This window comes from Asterias rubens, chromosome 2 (genome assembly GCF_902459465.1).
Source record: "Asterias rubens chromosome 2, eAstRub1.3, whole genome shotgun sequence".
Taxonomy (NCBI): Eukaryota; Metazoa; Echinodermata; class Asteroidea; order Forcipulatida; family Asteriidae; genus Asterias; species Asterias rubens.
In genome coordinates, this window is record NC_047063.1 from 21,361,651 (window position 1) to 21,373,598 (window position 11,948).

Below are 11,948 nucleotides of genomic sequence, written 5' to 3' on the forward strand. Positions count from 1 at the left end.
GTCACGTGCTGACGGCAACGCACAGAAAATGTTCACGGGAGATAGGCCATGGCGGCCCCCATGCCAGAACCCGCGTGTGTACGCGCGGCCGATCTAGTTATTCTATTCTATATCTATGTTTAAGACCAGCATGGCTTCGCGTGTTGGGCGCGCAAGCTCATGTACTCCAACTTAACTTATGCGGAACGCAATTCATAGCTATTAGTAACATCGCGTAATGTGGTGTGCACATACGCGCGTATTCACACCACCACCCGACGCACAAAAAACATTTTTTTGGCAAAAGATTTTGAAAATTCGAAAGGCTTCGTGTGTTGGTCGCGCAAGCTAATGTACGCCAATTTAAACCTTACGCGGAACGCAATTGGCATAGCTATTATTAACAGTGCGTAAAATGTTAGTACACGCGCGTATACACAACACCAGGGGTGCGTTCCACTCGAGCAAACGTTGCGAACAGTTGCGCACGTTCGCCAACAATTTCAAGTGGAACGAGTTGTTCGCTGCCACCGTTGGCGAACGTTGGCAACTTTAGGCGAACATACTTCGGAGGTGCTGGCAAGTGGTTTTTAAAATGGCGGACAAGCATACGGTATTATTTCTTTGTCACAAACATAATTACATTGTATTTTCGGTGGATGATAATGCAGATTTGGAATAACAAAGTTAATTAGTTGATGCAATGATGTCAAAAAGAGGACTATTGCAGCAAAAACAAAGTTAAAAACAAACTACGTATGGTGCGCGCCATCTTCATTTCAGGGCGCCGCCATGTTGACATCGCGTATACGCACCAATCGTTCAAAAGACAAAAAAACGTTTGCGCGAACAGTTGCGAGTCGTTTGCGCGAGTGGAACGCACCCCTGAGTTCACCGGCCAACTATGCATAGTTGGCACTTCACATATCATAGCTATGTGAAGTGAACTTCAGGTACTTCAGTGTCGATGTGAACATTGGTATGTTTTGTGTACTTTGCGTAGGAATAATTCGGCATGCACAAAGAAGAATGGATCAACCAGTCTTTATACGTTTCACAATCTTTCTATGTGACTGTCATTCGGAAACCAACACCACTACGGTAAACAAAAATCTCTGTTGATTGTTCCTTGCTAGGTAATACAAGGCTTTAAATATATATATATATATATATATATAAATGATTTTAAAAGCCATGAGCGATCTTCATAAAGCATGCACTGTCCTTTAGCCTATAAGCCCTTAAGACCAACTCCTAAACAACACATTCATACAGAATCAAAGTGGCAAGAGTTGCACTTTATATTATCGAGCAAAGAGTACTTATAAGTCTAGTGTAGTAGAGCGCCGTTCAGCGATCACAACACAAAATGACTTAATTCCCGGCTATATTATTAGCATTCATCACGACTGGATGTAAATTGATAACTACACAAACATTGGACAAAGGACATCGTGTGGTACTGTGAGAGATGCAAAGCCTATCATGCAATATTGTATAAAAGCTTATAGCTATTTATAGTAGTATTTTTGTTGTATTCTTCTTAATGTTGAAAACTTCTTTTGTTGAATGATTTGGGGAGCTTTAAAAGACAGTGGACACTATTGGTAATTGATCAAAATAATTATTAGCATAAAACCTTACTTGGTGACGAGTATAGGGAGAGGTTGATAGTATAAAACATTGTGAGAAACGGCTCCCTCTGAAGTGCCATAGTTGTCGAGAAAGAAGTAATTTTCCACGAATTCGATTTCGAGACCTCAGATTTAGAATTTGAGGTCTCGAAATCAACCATCGTAATGCACACAACTTTGTGTGACAATGGTGTGTTTTCTTTCATTATTATCTCGCAACTTCTGCGACCAATTGAGCTCAAATGTTCACAAGTTTGTAATTTTATGCTCATGTTGAGATACACCAAGTGACAAGACTGGTCTTTGACAATTTCCAATAGTGTCCACTGTCTTTAAGGAAAGCAACTTCGAACATTATATCATTCTTTGCTGACGCTTCGACTGACGCCACGAAGAAACAGAGAAGAAATAAACGTACGCGATAACATTGATGTAGGCCATACGTACACGAAAAGAACGGGATTTCTCATACCCCGATTGATAGTCCGATGGCTATTCCGTCCCCTATAACGGGGACAATGGGTTAATGAGGTTGATTCAAAGGAGGGCGCCATCAGAAGAAATTTGAAGGCCATATACACCGTGGATCTATTGCAACAGCAGCACTTCTCTTTCGTATTGAAAGCTTTGAAACTGTTTGTTAAAGACACTCGATACTATTGGTGATTGTCAAAGACTAGCCTTCACAGTTGGTGTATCTCAACATATGCATAAAATAACAACCCTGTGAAAACTTGAGCTCAATCGGTCGTCAAAGTTGCGCGATATTAATGAAAGAAAAAAAACCTTGTCGCACCATGGTCACACGAAGTTGTGTGCATTCAGATGCTTGATTTCGAGACCTCAAATTCTAAATCTGAGGTATCGAAATCAAATTCGTGGAAAATTATTTCTTTCTCGGAAACTACATACGTTCAGAGATAGAGCTGTTTCTCACAATGTTTTATACTATCAACCTCTCCCCATTGCTTGTAATCAAGAAAGATTTTATGATAATAATTATTTTGAGTAATTACCAATAGTGTCCACTGCCTTTAAAGGAACATTACACAATCTGTTTTCTAACAAATCAGTTGCTGGCTGTGTATTGCACTGTATGCAGCCTACCACATACATAAACTGGTAAACCTGAAGAGGTTTGAGATCGATCGGCCATCTGGGTCACGAGAAATACTGAAAAACCGATTACGCATTTTGCATACATCGAAAAAGAAAAATGTAAATGAGCGATGAACTCCAAACGGGAACTAGTTTTAATTATTTCTCATCGAATACATTTCAGACAGAAATATTTCAAGGGGTGTTTTCTACTATCGTAATCATCATTAACCGTGTAAGTTTTATGTAAATCTGTGATCTTAGACGATGTATGTAATGATAAGATCGATTATAACCGTTGATTATTGTTTGTTACTGTTCACATTTGCACTGCTAGTCACCACAGCCATTGAAATGTTGTTCACTCCGGACACCGTGTTTTTGCTGCTCTGGTCACCGTCGACCTTATATACGTCGGCACAGCAGGGCGAACACGGTAATTGGAGATCGAGCAAGGATCAGAAAACGGCGTCTGTATATGTCGTTCATGGCGAAGTAGATAACCACATTCCAGAAACTGTTGGAGCAATGAAGCCAGTACAACGCGAAGTAGACGTTCCATGGAACCCTTTTCTTTGCCAAGATGCTGAAGATACCAACCGTGACGTGAGGGGCCCAGCAAAAGTAGAAGGTAAAACACATGATGCGGGTCATCCGGAAAAACTTGATTGCCCTCTTCGTCTGGGTAGCACGGCCCCCATGCTTCCTTGTCAGGAGCGATCGCATCCGGGCGTTCTGTTTGAAGGCCATCCATACTAAACACGAAGTAACACAGATGGTGACCATGCTGGACAAAACAAATATAACCGTGTTCAGTAGGAGAATGACCACCTGATCGATGTAGGTTGCTGTACATGAACTGAGTCGAAAGGCAAACTTGTAGGCTATTTGCTCTTTCAGAAAGAGCGGTATGTAGAAAACAATGGGGGTGCACCAGACGATGGCGATGCTGAACAGAACTAGTTTCTTGGTGACGATACGGCTGTAACGGAGGGGATGCACTACCGCGATATATCGCTCGATACTCATCACGGTCATCGTCAGGGGTGATATCTTCTTTGTTGACGCTTCGACCGATGCCACCAAGAAACAGAGAAGATCTCCGTGCGGCCACTTCTTAAAGATTGTCGGGTAAATGGATGTAGTCGCTACAAGACCGGTGAAAAGATCGGCGAGCGAGAGAGAGATCAGCAAGTACCCGTGACAGTTCCGAAGTGATTTGGTGGAAAAGAGTGTCACTAAGCTCATGAGGTTGCCCACAACGGTAAGACATGAAATGAGGCTTACAACGCTAGTTTTCACGACGCAAGAAACATCTTCGGAGCAAGTGTAAAAGTCTAGCTGATTGTTCCAAGATGACGAGTTATTACCTGCCATTTTATTTATTTCTTTTTGACAACTCGGCTTTCTTTTGCAGAAGAAATAGGTACTGAATGTGATGAGATTATTTTTTCAAAGTTGTCAGACAAAGTTGTTGGATCTGTACGCAAGTCTAAGCACGGACAACCGTCACTCGGTCGAGAAAATAAAGGTAAAAAGTGAATAGGAAACTGCTAGAAGAGGAAACAAATGGTTTCATACGGAGCAGTACCGTTATTTGATATGTCGTAGACGAACATCAACCAATCCTTTTTAAGTACTGACCAAACCCCAGACAAACCACGCCTCAAAAGAAGCTTATTGGTCAACCGTCTTTGCACTTAGTTGCCGAATTAGTGGCAAGCGGATTGGGTCACTGCGTTGTGCATGCTGAAGCATGCAGCATTACATCGCAACCCCACTGTATAGGAGGGGAAAAAAGCATCAAGCTCATAAATATTGTTAGTATACCTTCCACATAATATTCTATGGACAGAGTTGAGATGAGAGCCCCAAAGGGCATACAAAGTGTGCCCAATATGTGTAACTGTAATTTTAACTTTTTTTTAGTGTAAAGAGTAATATTTTCAGATCCTTTAGTTGTTTGTAGTAAGTTTTAATGGTTTCATTTAGGTATAACAGCTGGTCTGGCCTAATTTTAAACTTTTTTAGTTTTGGGTTTTAACTGGGGAATATATAAGTTTTTGTTTTTCTTGTAATACTTTTCATTTTGTTGTTAAGCTAGGTAGTACAAGGCTTAAAAAAAAATATATATACATAAATGTTTTTAAAAACCATGAGCGATCTTCATAAAGCATGCACTGTCCTTTAGCCTATAAGCCAACTCCTAAACAACACATTCATACAGAATCAAAGTGGCAAGAGTTGCACTTTATATTATCGAGCAAAGAGTACTTTTAAGTCTAGTGTAGTAGAGCGCCGTTCAGCGATCACAACACAAAATGACTTAATTCCCGGCTATATTATTAGCATTCATCACGACTGGATGTAAATTGATAACTACACAAACATTGGACAAAGGACATTGTGTGATACTGTGAGAGATGCAAAGCCTATCATGCAATATTGTATAAAAGCTTATAGCTATTTATAGTAGTATTTTTGTTGTCTTCTTCTTAATGTTGAAAACTTCTTTTGTTGAATGATTTGGGGAGCTTTAAAAGACAGTGGACACTATTGGTAATTGATCTAAATAATTATTAGCATAAAACCTTACTTGGTGACGAGTATAGGGAGAGGTTGATAGTATAAAACATTGTGAGAAACGGCTCCCTCTGAAGTGCCATAGTTGTCGAGAAAGAAGTATTAATTTTCCACGAATTCGATTTCGAGACCTCAGATTTAGAATTTGAGGTCTCGAAATCAACCATCGTAATGCACACAACTTTGTGTGACAATGGTGTTTTTTTTTTTATTATTATCTCGCAACTTCTGCGACCAATTGAGCTCAAATGTTCACAAGTTTGTAATTTTATGCACATGTTGAGATACACCAAGTGAGAAGACTGGTCTTTGACAATTTCCAATAGTGTCCACTGTCTTTAAGGAAAGCAACTTCGAACATTATATCATTCTTTATTGACGCTTCGACTGACGCCACGAAGAAACAGAGAAGAAATGAACGTACGCGATAACATTGATGTAGAACGGGATTTCTCATACCCCGATTGATAGTCCGATGGCTATTACGTCCCCTATAACGGGGACAATGGGTTAATGAGGTTGATTCAAAGGAGGGCGCCATCAGAAGAAATTTGAAGGCCATATACACCGTGGATCTATTGCAACAGCAGCACTTCTCTTTCGTATTGAAAGCTTTGAAACTGTTTGTTAAAGACACTCGATACTATTGGTGATTGTCAAAGACTAGCCTTCACAGTTGGTGTATCTCAACATATGCATAAAAAATAACAACCCTGTGAAAACTTGAGCTCAATCGGTTGTCAAAGTTGCGAGATATTAATGAAAGAAAAAAAACCTTGTCGCACCATGGTCACACGAAGTTGTGTGCATTCAGATGCTTGATTTCGAGACCTCAAATTCTAAATCCGAGGTATCGAAATCAAATTCGTGGAAAATTATTTCTTTCTCGGAAACTATATACGTTCAGAGAGAGAGCTGTTTCTCACAATGTTTTATACTATCAACCTCTCCCCATTGCTTGTAATCAAGAAAGATTTTATGATAATAATTATTTTGAGTAATTACCAATAGTGTCCACTGCCTTTAAAGGAACATTACACAATTTGTTTTCTAGCAAATCAGTTGCTGGCTGTGTATTGCACTGTATGCAGCCTACCACATACATAAACTGGTAAACCTGAAGAGGTTTGAGATCGATCGGCCATCTGGGTCACGAGAAATACTGAAAAACCGATTACGCATTTTGCATACATCGAAAAAGAAAAATGTAAATGAGAGATGAACTCCAAACGGGAACTAGTTTTAATTATTTCTCATCGAATACATTTCAGACAGAAATATTTCAAGGGGTGTTTTCTACTATCGTAATCATCATTAACCGTGTAAGTTTTACGTAAATCTGTGATCTTAGACGATGTATGTAATGATAAGATCGATTATAACCGTTGATTATTGTTTGTTACTGTTCACATTTGCACTCGTCTGCTAGTCACCACAGCCATTGAAATGTTGTTCACTCCGGACACCGTGTTTTTGCGGCTCTGGTCACCGTCGACCTTACGTCGGCACAGCAGGGCGAACACGGTAATTGGAGATCGAGCAAGGATCAGAAAACGGCGTCTGTATATGTCGTTCATGGCGAAGTAGATAACCACATTCCAGAAACTGTTGGAGTAATGAAGCCAGTACAACGCAAAGTAGACGTTCCATGGAACCCTTTTCTTTGCCAAGATGCTGAAGATACCAACCGTGACGTGAGGGGCCCAGCAAAAGTAGAAGGTAAAACACATGATGCGGGTCATCCGGAAAAACTTGATTGCCCTCTTCGTCTGGGTAGCACGGCCCCCATGCTTCCTTGTCAGGAGCGATCGCATCCGGGCGTTCTGTTTGAAGGCCATCCATACTAAACACGAAGTAACACAGATGGTGACCATGCTGGACAAAACAAATATAACCGTGTTCAGTAGGAGAATGACCACCTGATCGATGTAGGTTGCTGTACATGAACTGAGTCGAAAGGCAAACTTGTAGGCTATATTTGCTCTTTCAGAAAGAGCGGTATGTAGAAAACAATGGGGGTGCACCAGGCGATGGCGATGCTGAACAGGACTAGTTTCTTGGTGACGATACGGCTGTAACGGAGGGGATGCACTACCGCGATATATCGCTCGATACTCATCACGGTCATCGTCAGGGGTGATATCTTCTTTGTTGACGCTTCGACCGATGCCACCAAGAAACAGAGAAGATCTCCGTGCGGCCACTTCTTAAAGATTGTCGGGTAAATGGATGTAGTCGCTACAAGACCGGTGAAAAGATCGGCGAGCGAGAGAGAGATCAGCAAGTACCCGTGACAGTTCCGAAGTGACTTGGTGGAAAAGAGTGTCACTAAGCTCATGAGGTTGCCCACAACGGTAAGACATGAAATGAGGCTTACAGCGCTAGTTTTCACGACGCAAGAAACATCTTCGGAGCAAGTGTAAAAGTCTAGCTGATTGTTCCAAGATGACGAGTTATTACCTGCCATTTTATTTATTTCTTTTGACAACTCGGCTTTCTTTTGCAGAAGAAATAGGTACTGAATGTGATGAGATTATTTTTTCAAAGTTGTCAGACAAAGTTGTTGGATCTGTACGCAAGTCTAAGCACGGACAACCGTCACTCGGTCGAGAAAATAAAGGTAAAAAGTGAATAGGAAACTGCTAGAAGAGGAAACAAATGGTTTCATACGGAGCAGTACCGTTATTTGATATGTCGTAGACGAACATCAACCCATCCTTTTTAAGTACTGACCAAACCCCAGACAAACCACGCCTCAAAAGAAGCTTATTGGTCAACCGTCTTTGCACTTAGTTGCCGAATTAGTGGCAAGCGGATTGGGTCACTGCGTTGAGCATGCTGAAGCATTCAGCATTACATCGCAACCCCACTGTATAGGAGGAAAAAAAAGCATCAAGCTCATAAATATTGTTAGTATACCTTCCACATAATATTCTATGGACAGAGTTGAGATGAGAGCCCAAAAGGGCATACAAAGTGTGCCCAATATTGTGTTATGGGGTTTGTTTGTAACTGTAATTTTAACTTTTTTTTAGTGTAAAGAGTAATATTTTCAGATCCTTTAGTTGTTTGTAGTAAGTTTTAATGGTTTCATTTAGGTAACAGCTGGTCTGGCCTAATTTTAAACTTTTTTAGTTTTGGGTTTTAATTGGGGAATATATAAGTTTTTGTTTTTCTTGTAATGCTTTTCATTTTGTTGTTAAGCGCTTTGAGGAATGCCAATTCATATTGTGCTATATAAATACTGTTTTATTATTATTATTATCATTATCATTATCATTATCATTATCGTTATTGTTATCGTTATCGTTATCGTTATCATTATCGTTATCGTTATCGTTATCGTTATCGTTATTGTTATTAATTTTATTGTTATTAATATTATTGTTATTATTATTATTGTTATTATTATTATTGTTATTATTATTGTTATTATTAATATTGTTATTATTAATATTGTTATTATTATTATTGTTATTATTATTGTTATTATTATTATTATTGTTATGATTAATATTGTTATGATAAATATTGTTATTATTATTATTGTTATTATGATTATGATTATGATTATGATTATGATTATGATTATGATTATGATTATGATTATGATTATGATTATGATTATTATTATTGTTATTATTATTTCATTTTATCACAGCATGCAAAAGAAAGATCTCATTTTCCTTTGTGCCGGTAACTCCTCGAGCCGGGCTACGTCCCGTAGCCTTAGATCTCAAGGGTCTTTCTCAGGATCCTCGCTGTTCCCAAAAGCGCTGCCCTCTGTAATAGATCTACCCTCACATTTGTCCCTATTTCATCTAGATGTTTCCCCAGTGCTTTGGGAATGGTGCCAAGTGCTCCAACCACCACGGGGACTACTTTTACCTTTACCTGCCAAATCTTACGAAGTTCCCTGGCCAGGTCCTGGTACTTCTCGATCTTTTCCATCTCCTTCGAAGCTACCCTTATATCACCTGGCACCTGTCAATGAGATGACACATCTTCTTCGTCTTATCTAATAGCACAACATCCGGACGCCTATGTTGTATAACATGATCGGTCTGAATGTTAAAGTCCCATAGGATCTTGACCTGGTCGTTCTCTACAACTTTCTCCGGAACATGGTCGTACCATTTCGCAAGTACTTTGACACCATACTTCTTACACAGATCCCAGTGAATCACCTTGGCCAGCTTGTCATGTCTTCCTTTGTACTCCGTCTTGGCCATCTTACTGCATTCGCTAACAATATGAAATACAGTCTCCTCTGCTTTATTGCACATTCTACACATAGGAGAGACGTTTGCTTTCTCTATCCTTGCCTTCATTACATTTGTCCTTAGAGACTGGTCTTGCGCCGCAGTAATCAAGCCCTCTGTTTCCTTCTTTAGTTCTCCACTCTTTAACCAATTCCATGACTTGCTGCTGGCCACTTCCTCAGTACACCTCAAGAACCGGCCATGAAGTGGTTTGTTCCTCCAATCTTGATGTCTTTCCTCCTTCCTTTCCCTCTTGTACTCTTTCGGCCCAACTTCGTCTGCCCTCGTGTACCTTTGTGCAACTTTCAACAAGCTCTCCTCGGTCCTCCTGACATGACAATGCAAGCTTCTGCGCTCGATGTTAACACTGTCCGCCACGCTAAGCAACCCCCTTCCGCCCTCTGACCTCGGAAGATAGAGTCTACTAACATTTGACCGCGGGTGTAGCATGCCATGCATGGTCATTAGTTTTCTTGTCCTCCTGTCAGTGACATCTAGATCTTCCTTAGTCCACTCGACAATACCCGCACTGTACCTCATCAAAGACACGGCCCATGTGTTAATCGCCTTAATCATGTTCCCCCCGTTTAGTTTAGACTTCAAACATTTCTTTACACGCCTGATGTATTCTGCCTTCAGCCTTACCTTTGATTCCTTGTGAAGGACATGGTCCGATTCAAGTACACCAAGATACCGATAACTCTCCTCCTCACCCAAAGCCCTCAACTGTGCACCATCTGGCAGAGCAATGCCATCGGAATGTACCCTCTTCCCCCTCTTCATGGTCATTGAAGCACATTTCTCCAGACCGAACTGCATCCCAATGTCATCACTGAAAATCCTGACGGTCTGCACCAAAGAGTCGATCTCGGCCTCATTCTTCGCAAACAACTTCAAATCGTCCATAAAAAGCAGATGGTTGATCTTACATCCGTCCTTCTTCATTACATAACCTGCACTCACCTTCCTTAGAATCATCGACAGGGGCATCATCGCAAGAACAAACAGCAGCGGAGACAGAGAGTCACCTTGGAAAATACCTCTTCTTATGCATACCTTACCCAGATTATCATCGTTGGCTGTCAGATTTGTTCGCCACGTCTTCATGCTCTCACCTAAAAGACGTTTTACTGCATCAGCCACTCCAACCATATCCAGACATTCCATTATCCATGTGTGCGATACCATGTCATACGCCTTCTTATTATTATTATTATTATTATTATTATTATTTCATTTTATCACAGCATGCAAAAGAAAGATCTCATTTTCCTTTGTGCCGGTAACTCCTCGAGCCGGGCTACGTCCCGTAGCCTTAGATCTCAAGGGTCTTTCTCAGGATCCTCGCTGTTCCCAAAAGCGCTGCCTTCTGTAATAGATCTACCCTCACATTTGTCCCTATTTCATCTAGATGTTTCCCCAGTGCTTTGGGAATGGTGCCAAGTGCTCCAACCACCACGGGGACTACTTTTACCTTTACCTGCCAAATCTTACGAAGTTCCCTGGCCAGGTCCTGGTACTTCTCGATCTTTTCCATCTCCTTCGAAGCTACCCTTATATCACCTGGCACCGCTATGTCAATGAGATGACACATCTTCTTCGTCTTATCTAATAGCATAACATCCGGACGCCTATGTTGTATAACATGATCGGTCTGAATGTTAAAGTCCCATAGGATCTTGACCTGGTCGTTCTCTACAACTTTCTCCGGAACATGGTCGTACCATTTCGCAAGTACTTTGACACCATACTTCTTACACAGATCCCAGTGAATCACCTTGGCCAGCTTGTCATGTCTTCCTTTGTACTCCGTCTGGGCCATCTTACTGCATTCGCTAACAATATGAAATACAGTCTCCTCTGCTTTATTGCACATTCTACACATAGGAGAGACGTTTGCTTTCTCTATCCTTGCCTTCATTACATTTGTCCTTAGAGACTGGTCTTGCGCCGCAGTAATCAAGCCCTCTGTTTCCTTCTTTAGTCTTTATTATTTAGTTCTTTATTATTATTATTATTATTATTATTATTATTATTATTATTATTATTATTATTATTATTATTATTATTATTATTATTATTATTATTATTATTATTATTATTATTATTATTATTATTATTATTATTATTATTATTATTATTATTATTATTATTATTATTATTATTATTATTATTATTATTATTACTGCCAGTGTAGTCTAGATTTCAAGCCGTCCAATTAACTAAATCATACCGTGGCGGGCGCGCTTTGGCGATTCAACCACGCGAAGTACACTATCCAGAATCAAGCACCATAGTCTTGGGCCAAGACCATAGAGTTATATTATAAGAACTAGAGGGCGCATGAGTGATCATTCGTGCACAAACGCCACGGGACCGCAAGGTGACAAGC

At 40.3% G+C, this 11,948-nt stretch overlaps 1 protein-coding gene across 1 annotated transcript; it reads right to left on the reverse strand.

Annotated features, from left to right (window-relative positions):
• Positions 1–3,116: 3,116 nt before the first annotated feature.
• Positions 3,117–4,088, reverse strand: LOC117305474 (QRFP-like peptide receptor). Its single transcript, XM_033790349.1, has one exon. The coding sequence runs from the start codon at positions 4,086–4,088 to the stop codon at positions 3,117–3,119; it is 972 nt and encodes a 323-aa protein (XP_033646240.1).
• Positions 4,089–11,948: the final 7,860 nt, after the last annotated feature.